Below are 9,336 nucleotides of genomic sequence, written 5' to 3'. Positions count from 1 at the left end.
GCCCTCTGACCCCCACCCTCTGCCCACACCCCCCCCCCGACACACACACATACAAAGTCCTGGCTGGACAGAGAAGTCAGGCCTCGGAATTCTTGGTGCTCACGGCCGGGCTGGGAAGGGGCATTTCAGGCCACTGATGGGGAGCAGGTGAGTACAGCAGGGCAGCTGGCGCGGGGCCCCCAGGGTCTGCGCCTGGCGCCTGGCGCCACTGGGGCATCGAAAGCCCAGTCAGTGAGCACAGCCTCTGCCCGCTGGTGCCCCCCATCCTCTGAGCCCATCAGGGGAAGTGTCCTCAGGGGCTGGCATATCTGTAACGCCCCCTCAACACTGAGCATTCAGAGCCTTGACATTGTTTTATTTTCTCAGTATTTATTTTTAGGGTAAACCGCTTCGTTTTTACGTCAGGTAGTGCTACCAAAGTTCGCTTTAAAATAACCTTGGGTGGGGCGCCTGGGTGGCGCGGGCGGTTGAGCGTCCGACTTCAGCTCAGGTCGTGATCTCACGGCTTGTGAGTTCGAGCCCCGCATCAGGCTCTGTGCTGACAGCTCAGAGCCCACTTTGGATCCCCTGACTCTCTCTCTGTCTGTACCTCCCCTACTCACTCTCTTTCTCTCAAAAATAAACAAAAATTTTTTAAAAAGACCTAAAATAGTAAAATATCAAATAATAAATAAATTTGAGTAGAATAAATAGGTAAAGCATCTAACAACATTAAGTAAATAATCCAACATGGGAACGGCCAAAATTGGAGGGACTAAGTTTCGGGAAACATTGGTCCAGATTCTAAAACAAAGTTCCTCGTTTCACAGTTGGGGAAACCAAGTCCTCGAGTAGGCAGGGCTCTCTTGAGGTCAAAGGGAGTATTTCAACTTTGGGGCTGATGCTGTCCCCTGTGTTCCATGGCTGGTCTGAGAGGTGGCCCTGTCCCTTGTCTCCCCAGTGTCTGGCATGGAATAAGCACATCTTGCGGGATTGTATTTTATCCAAACTAGGACGCCACCAGCCAGATGCGTCCCAGTTTCTAAGATGTTAAAACCTGGGAGGTGGGGGAATGTATCTCAGGGCAAACAAAGGGAGAGTGAACCGAGTTATTTCTCATAGAAAAATGTCAGGTCCCACTGAAACTGAGGATAAAGTTATTGGGATGAAGGGAAAGCAGGAGAGGTTTGATCCAGGCGTGCAGGAAGACCCTCATTCTCAGGAAGGCCCTAAAGGATGCCTTCGGGGATGTGAGAGCTGCCCTTTCTCCTCAGAGGTCGACTGTCCCCTCTGGGCCCCAGGCTCACGGAGCAGGTGTCCCTACGGGTCCCTCTGAGGTGCCTCTGGGAGGACTCACCATTCTCCCCGGAGGCGGTTTGCCTCACTAGGATGTTCCCGTGTCCGATCTGGATGTCTTCAGAGTTCTCAATGGAAATGAAGTTATTTGGTCCATTCTGACAGATCATGTTGATTGGATTTTGCTGGTAAATGACCGCAGGGGACTCATTTCTTCCTCCACAATCTGCAAAATAATATTCCGCCCCAGCCCTCTGCACCTCTCCAGGCAGCCGTACCAAACTCCTGTGGCGCTTGTTAAAACACAGGCTCCCCGCTGACCCCCGGGGGCGCCGCGTCCACAGGTCCAAGGTGGGAGCCAGGAAGACCAGCCTTGCTTGGATGTCCCCACAGCTGTCACCCTATCCGTGTGTCTCCTGGGTCCTCACCGCCCACCGCGCCCTCTGCGGGTGCCCCTGGCCACTGAGCCCCAGGACCCCTCTCCCTTCAGCGAAGGCTGCAGGTGGCCGTCCCTGGGATGCTTCTGGCCACCAGAAAAGCTTTGTTTGGCCCACGTGGCATTTTCAAGAATTCAGATTTTTCACCAGCATTTGAGATCCGGCCTCTGTCACCTATCATGGCAGGGATGCTGAGACACCCCTTTGGGGGCCGTGAGCCGGGATGTCAGGCCCATGTGGGCAGCTGGGCACCTGCCGGGCTCTGTCCATTCCACACACAGGGCCACGTTCCACCTCCGTGGCCCCTCAGCTCTTGTGTCTTGGCGGGTCCCTTCCTCCATAAAAGATACTCAAGAGCACATTTTATGACTGTGTTGGGATTAGAGACCAATATAATCTAAGCTGCAGTCGTGATGAACCATTCCTGAGGATTGCAATATTCACCTGTTCGCCTGTTGTCAGAGGAACGAGAACATTCTCCAGGCCCCGTGCCTGCTGCACCTGAGGGAGAAGTCGGCCGGGCCCCACCCTGTGGGCGTCCGAGCGCAGCCTTCTCTCCCAGCAACTCTGAAAGTCCCCGTTGGGCAAAGTGCTGACAGGAAATTGTTAGCAAACAGGCCGAGCCCCACATCCCAGGGCTGAGACGGTTAGGAGCGGGCCACCTCCCTTCCTGGTCCTTTGCTTTCTGAAGCTGCAGCCTCAGGCCACTCCTCCAGGAAACCCTCCTTGGTTGCTCTCACCAGCACACCCGCCCTCCGGGTACCTGGCCTTCCAGTGACTCGTCAGCTAGACCCCTGCTGTGAGGGTCTGACAGGGAGGGTAGAGCTGGCCAAGTGCCCGCCAGGGCGCCCAAGCAAGGAGCGAGCATCGGGTGTCAGGGTTTCTCTCCGCAACCCGGCCCCACCCACCTGTGCACAGCAGGTAAGCACCTACCTGGCCGATAAATGGACCACACGCTCGATTTCTCATCAAGATTCAGAAGGTGCTTCTTCCTCATATCATACAAGTCTGGGTTCACTTCTCTTGCTGTCTTCATTCCCAGGGCCTGGGCGATGATCAGAGCCTTACAGGGCCCAGAGCCTTCCAGAAACTTGCAGATGGCTTTCTCTGCGAGGCAGGGCGGCGGGTGGTTAAGGAGGACCCCAGAGTTTGAATCTGCTCCACCGCTTGCCAGCTGTGCAAGCTTGGGGGAGCCCCGGGCCCCCTTGGCCAGGGTCCCCGTCTGGAGCCCGTGGTTCGTAAGAACAGCGCCGCACAGAGGTGGTCAGGGTGCCCGGCGTTGACCACCGATCGCAGAGACAGCGTCTGTGCATTCGGGGCTTCCGCGGCGCAGACCGGGTCTTCCCCCCGGATGTTTTGTGGGGACTCCTGGCGGCTGAGGTGTCACGTCTCGAGGGGACAAGGAGAGCTCGGGGTCAGAGGCCCCAGGGCCCAGGAGCTGAAAGGGAAGGGGATGCTTACGCTGTTCACTGAGCTGAGGGCCAGGTCCCTCTGGAATTGCCGCTGCGTCTGGCTGGGGCCTCGCTGCCGGAGAAAGGGCGGGGGTCAGGGGGCGGAGGCCAGGAGAGGGGACGGGGACTCCACGGGACGAAGGTGGCGCCGGCGCGAGGGAGATCGGGACCCCGAGTCCAGAGCTAAACGCGCCTGCCTTCAAACCTGCCCTGACTCCACGGCTGTGCCGCGTACCTGCTGACGCACCTCTCTGGTCCAGCGTCAGCACCGCGAGCGTCTGACCGAAGTCAGCGCTGTAGGAGGGGACCCTGCACGAGGCCAAGCCTGCTCTACTATTATCGTCACTGCTACTGTCGTCGATGTTATTATTCAGGCTCTGCTGAGCGCCTGCTGTGTGCACATGAAGGTGAGCCCTTCCCACCTCACCCCTGGCAACGGCGGACCTGCTATTATGTCCGCTGGCCAGACAAGGACATCCAGGCACCTTCGAGGGGGCAGGGACTGTATCGAACCCGGGCCTGGGCCTGGCTCGTCCACTGCCAGGGTGGCTCTTACCCTGGCTGAGCTGCGCCGGCTCTGCGGGCACCACCTCTCCAGTCCCTCCCTCGCCCAGGCGCCAAAGCGCCAGGCCGGCCAGGGAGACTTTCGACTCCTTCTGCATCCGGTAGAGGACTTGGTTGAGTTTCTTCTTGGGCACCTGGCATTCCTTTGCCAGCTGGACGGACTTCACAGGGGAGCCGGCGGCCCGCAGTGCCCTCAGGATCCTCTGCTCAAGGTCTGGGAGGAGGGAGAGAGGGCGGAGGGAGAACGGGGTCTCCCCTGCATCAAGCGGGGCTGGGAGCTCGGGTGGGAGGCACGGCCGGTCCCCGGTGTGACCTGGGCGGGTGGCGGGGGCAGACGCCCGAGCAGACATTCACTAACAATGCCTCTGTTCAGTGAGAAGGTGGTCAGAAATGACGTGGGCCAGGGGAACCCGAGGGGCTCAGTCGGTTAAGCATCCGACATCGGCTCAGGTCATGATCTCGTGGTTTGTGGGTTCGAGCCCTGGGTCGGGCTCTGTGCTGACAGCTCGGAGCCTGGAGCTGCTTCAGATCCTGTGTCTCCCTCTCTCTCTGCCCCTCCCCACCCCGAGTCTGTCTTTCTCTCTCTCAAAATTAAAAATAAGAAAAAAGAAATGCCCTTGGCCAGACAGCCTGGTGACAGAGGAGGCGCCCCAGACTTCTGAGCATCCTCTGCCTGGTGTGAGCGCTGGAGGGCAAGGGGGAGGGCACTCAGCCCTCAGACACCCTGAGAACACAGGGCAGCGGAAGGTGGCAGAGGTGGTAGATTGAGGGGAGGGGAGCAGGAAGGAGCGGGGAGGGAGGCAGAGTCTCCGCCCCCTGCATCCTCTGTCCCTCCTGGGGGGGCGGCTCCCCATCCACTCGGTGGTGAAGGTGTTCGTCGAAGCCAGGAAGACACAGACATTCAGAAACGGACCTTTCTCCCTGAAGCCCAGTTCCAGAGAGGCCTGGAAACACTGTCCCCTGCTCTCTCGAACCCCTTCTCCCGCTCTGTGCCTGTACCCCCATTCCTCACCCAGGCCGCTTACCCCCGGGCCTTTGCACATAGTGTCCCCTCTGCCAGAAACACACTCCTGCCTCTCCACGCCCCCCAACATCGACTCAGCCTCCAGGTCTCACTCAAGCACCGTCTCTTGTAGGGAGCCGCCCGATGCCCCAGGGGGTGGGGTGCTGTGCGTGGGTGGGGGTGGGTCCCGTGCAGAATGGCTCCAGGGCCCCCGCTGTGATTGCCGGGCCACGGTAGCGTCTTTGGCATCTGGCACAGCGCCGGGCACACAGTACGTGCTCAGGAAACAGCATTTGAATAAACGAGTGACTGTGTGGGTCCACCCACCGCGGGGACAGGTGTCTGGCCGGACGATGCAGGGCAGGGCCCGGCCAGCTGGAGGGGGCCCTGTGGGGGGCAGCCTCGCCTCTTGCCAGGAAACGTCTGCCCCCCAAAACCCCCAAGAGAAAATCAAAGCAGGGTCGTCCTTGGGAAGACCCGCGGCCCCTTGCAGGGCAGCAGCGTGAAAACTCTGCCTTCTGGGTCTCCCCAGGCTCCTTGGTGGCAGCGCCAGCGGGGGAAGGGGTGAAGCGTTTGCTCGCTCCGCGGCCGGGCCGTGACCAGGACAGGTCCGACCTTGCTGGCCGCAGGGGCGGTGCGGTCAGGATGCCTGCGGGCACCCACCCCTGCACCCGCCAAGTTCTGCCTCCAGCGGCTGGAGAGCCCCGGCCGACTGAGCAAGCCCGGCTCTGCCTGCTCCTGGAAAGAGTTCTGATTCTTGAAAAGCCTGCCGCCTCCGGGTAAGCCTCTCCCCCTCCCTCCTCCTCCACGCCCCTGACCCCAAAGGAGCCCTGGGGCTGGAGATCAAAGTGAAGGCCGAGCCCGAAGGGCTGGCTGGCCACGTGTGCTGGGTCTTCAGGTCCGTGAGTCTGTAAATGGGAAGTTGCAAAACGGATGAGGTGTAAGTGACAAGTTGGTAAGGAAAGATAAACCTGGAAGGGAGAAGTTAAGTTCAGCCACCGAGGGAGGAGTGCCCACACGTCCCCCCTGGGGAACCAGCCCGGCCCTGGGCTGCACCAGCGGGCGCCCCTCCCCAGGGCACTGCTTTTTCCTCTTTCTGGTTCCCTGACGGCTGGGTCCTTGGGTTTGAGCCCCAGTTCTGCGAGCCACAGGCTGTGTGATCTCTCTGTGCCTCACTTTTCCCATCTGTGAAGTGGGGGTAAGAGCAGGTCCTCAAGGATGGTAGTGATGAATAAATGAGCTAATGATAACAGAACAAAACCCTCAGCCCACAGCCCACAGCCCACAGCCCACAAGCCCTGTAGAACACAGCCCTTGCTCAGTACACGGTTCGCTGGTATATTCTTCCAGGAGTGAAGGGTTAGCTGAGGGCAACACAGAAGTTCACGGATGCCTCTCCTCAAAGCAACTCATTGTTTCTTAACACGAGCGTGCGGACGTGTGAGCAGAGCCCAGTGTCAGCTGTGAGGCCCTGACTCACGCCTCCTCAAGAAGCCTCAGTGATCTCCTGGATAAGATGGCAACTTCACAGCGCTGCCTCCGCGGGGGCCTCCCCGACCGCACCCTAGCCTCACCTCTTCTCTCCTCACCCCTGTGCTTGGGGGTATATGGTCGGCTATCATTGCTGTAAGCGGGCCAAGGAAAAGAGCCAGAAAGAGGGGTGCAAACCCCACTGAGAACACCCGCTATTCCTTAGACGGAAGAAAGTACCTGCTTCGCCAGGGTCCTCGGGGGCCTGGGCCATGCTGGCGGCCGCCGCTGGACCCCGGAGCCTTCGGGGCAGCGCGGAGGCTCCTGCACTGAGGCTCGGAGAGGAGGGGCCGGTCCCGATGAGCTGTTCTGACGTGGCTGAACTTGGTGCATCTGCGGCTGTGAGGGGGGGGCCGGCGTTTGCCGTTCACACCCCAGAATCAGGGCTTGTCACCCCGATGAGCTTTCTGGCAAAAAAGAAAACGAAACTCCTGTGTGTGGCTTTAGAAAGAAACAAAATTGAAAGCAGAATCGATGAGCAAAGCCTCTGGCTACAAGCTGGAAGGAAGGAGCTGAGCTCGGTGAGACGGGAGCATTCTCTGTAAACACGGGGCTTTCCTGGCCCTCTGGGCTCTGGCCACTGCCCGCCCCGACGTACCCACATGTTGGCTGAGGCACCCAGGAGGTGGCTGGGTGTCCCGGGACCAATTGTGCGCGGATCAAAATGACAGCTCTTTTTAATGAGCGCCTACCGTATGCTTTCCAATCTCGTATGCCCCTCTGACTCACCTATTGGGGGGGGAGGGGTCTGGTCCTGATGTCTTTGCTCAGAGGGGACACTGAGGCTTAGGTCGGTGGGGTCACTTGTCCAAGGCTGGGTTCTACCCCAGCCCCACGATTTCCTGACTGTGTGACTCCGGGCAAGTTTTTTTTTTAACTTATTTGCGCCTCTGTTTCCTCATCTGTAAAATGGGGCTAATGAAAAAGTAGGTACATCAGGAGGACCTGGCAAGGACCAAAGAGGGTAATCCAGTTGAAACAGTTTGGCCAGGTTTCCCCGGTTCTGTCTCCGGTCATGAGCCCAGCTGAGCACGCACATCCCCAGAAAAGGGACCCATCACTTTCATTTATTTCAAAGGGGCCACTGACTCCCAGGTAGTTCCGAGCCCCTGTTCTTTACAAGGTAGTAGGAGGGGAAACGGGCGCCTGCAGTGGCCAGGCGCCCAGGAGGGTCAAGAACTCAGCCCTGGAAATCGGGGCTCTGGGTCCCAGCTGCAGAGGCCTGGGGAGGGTCTGGCCCTGCCCTCCGGGGGACTCTGCGCCAGCATTTCTGCGAAGGGAGGGGGCTGGCTCGCCCGGAGCAGGGGCGGGGCGAGGTCCCTGGGGAGGACTCTGCCTCTGCCTCCTGGGGCGCTCAGTACCAACAGGAAATTGCAATGGGCTTTGTTCCTCTTTGGGGTAAAACCAAAAAGGTGTTTCTCCCTAGGAAGTGACAATATCGACTTTAAGTGCGGGGTAACGGGGGTGTTGAGGGAGATTGTGGAGGCGCCCTGAGGGAGGAGGCTCTGGGGAGCCCCCCAGTGAGGGGGTGGGGGGGTGCCATGCCGTGACAGGCCACCAGGTGGCGCTCACTCACCGACCTGGACCTGGGGCGGCTCCTGGTCTCACTGCCTGACATAGGGGGACCTCCCACCCATCCCCATCCCCCAGGGAATCTCCGGCTCTGTGTGGTCCCACTCCGGGCTTCTCCCCATCCTCCCCGGCCTCTCTTTCTCAGGATCTTTGGCTCCTTCCCTGCGTGCTGCTGACCTCTTAGTGTGGAGGCCTGAGGCCCTGGACTTGGCCTTGAGCCGGTGCTTGTAGGCTTGCAGGTCAGGCTGAGAGATTCACTTCCGGAAGGACGAGCTGTGCTTCGGTGGGGGAGGCCGGCACCCTCATGGCCAGTGTCCGTCTGGACAGTGTTCGGATGGCCGCTTTCTGCCCCTTCATGCCCCTCCCTCCCCGCTGCATCCTGAAGCCACGTGGGGCTCGCACGCTGGCTCTGGACCTGCAGGGGAACCGGTATTTCCGGAAAGCCAGCACTCCTCGGGGGGGAGGGGGTGCTCCTGGACAAGGATTCTGCCTGGCCTTCCTCTCCAGGACAGGCCCCAGCTACAGCCCTGTGTCACTGCCTCTCCGGGCCGCGGTTTCTTTAATTATAAAACAGAGATAATAAACAAGAAAAAGCACATGCAGCAAAACTTGGAAAATGTGATATGATCTTCACAGTATAACTTTAGGCACCAGAAAAAAACACACAAAAAACCCAAACCCCAAAGCATTCCCTCGCACCCCATTGTGTCTGGAATTTGTGAGTGCTCACCACAGGGAGTGGGAGTCTCACTTTTAAAGATTTGGATTGTCTTGAACTGCATTTCTCAGTTTAAGAGGTTTTCAAGGCAATTTTGACTCTAAGGATGGTCTTCGACCCAAATATCGGTGGTTTACACAATGCAGCTGCTTCTTTGCTTTCTCCCATGACAGTAGGGTGGCTGGTCCAGGTTTGGTGTGGCACACCACGGTGTCGAGTCTCTGGCCTCGCTATTTTGTTGCTCTGCCCTCTGTGGCCTCCATTCCCAGGTTGGCCTCATGTTCAAGGATGGCTGCTCAAGCTCCGGCCATCACATCTTCATTCCTTCCAGCAGGAAGGAGGAAAAAGAAGAAGGACAAGTATCTTAAGTTACACACACATTAAACTGACACCCCATTAGTGCCACGGGCCAGCAAGGAAGGTGGGGAAAGATGGTACTTTCTGGGTCACAATGAACTGAGCTAAAATTGGGGGGGGGTTATTATTTCAAAATAGGAGACAAAAGGTATTGGAGGACTGAAGGAGACCAAGCTGTCTCTGCCATTTCGAGGCTCTGTTGTTCCAAGGAAGGAGCTTGGATGCCCCCTCTGTGCCCCCTCTGCATGGCCACTCACAAGAGCCTATTTACTGAGCGGGTGCGAGGCTGAGTTCAAAGGCAGCTTCCACATTTTCAGAGCCTCCCGCGCAGCATGGAAGGCAAACCAGGAGAGGAAGGGACAGGCGTCTCCCTCCTCCGCGTGGGAAGCGCCCCAGAGGCCCCACAACGGGGCCGCTGCGAGCCGGAGC

The 9,336-nt window shown here is 58.8% G+C and overlaps 1 protein-coding gene across 2 annotated transcripts in view; it reads right to left on the bottom strand.

Annotated features, from left to right (window-relative positions):
- The window catches only part of ZBP1 (Z-DNA binding protein 1), an 11,336-nt gene extending 4,552 nt beyond the window's left edge, over positions 1–6,784 (bottom strand). Inside the window, exons 1-5 of one of the 2 annotated variants that reach the window (XM_077778348.1) lie at positions 6,441–6,784; positions 3,720–3,941; positions 3,174–3,236; positions 2,646–2,819; positions 1,337–1,501 (exon numbers count right to left, since the gene is read on the bottom strand). In XM_077778348.1, the coding sequence (XP_077634474.1) occupies positions 1,337–1,501; positions 2,646–2,819; positions 3,174–3,236; positions 3,720–3,941; positions 6,441–6,474 (658 nt within the window). In that variant the 5' untranslated portion in view covers positions 6,475–6,784. Of the gene's footprint in view, positions 1–1,336; positions 1,502–2,645; positions 2,820–3,173; positions 3,237–3,719; positions 5,702–6,440 lie in introns of those variants that run through there. The other variant, XM_077778347.1, reaches the window with a different exon arrangement.
- Positions 6,785–9,336: the final 2,552 nt, after the last annotated feature.

Source organism: Crocuta crocuta, unplaced genomic scaffold (assembly GCF_008692635.1).
Source record: "Crocuta crocuta isolate KB4526 unplaced genomic scaffold, BGI_CrCroc_1.0 scaffold27, whole genome shotgun sequence".
Classification (NCBI taxonomy): Eukaryota; Metazoa; Chordata; class Mammalia; order Carnivora; family Hyaenidae; genus Crocuta; species Crocuta crocuta.
This window is presented reverse-complemented; position numbering and strand designations above follow the sequence as displayed.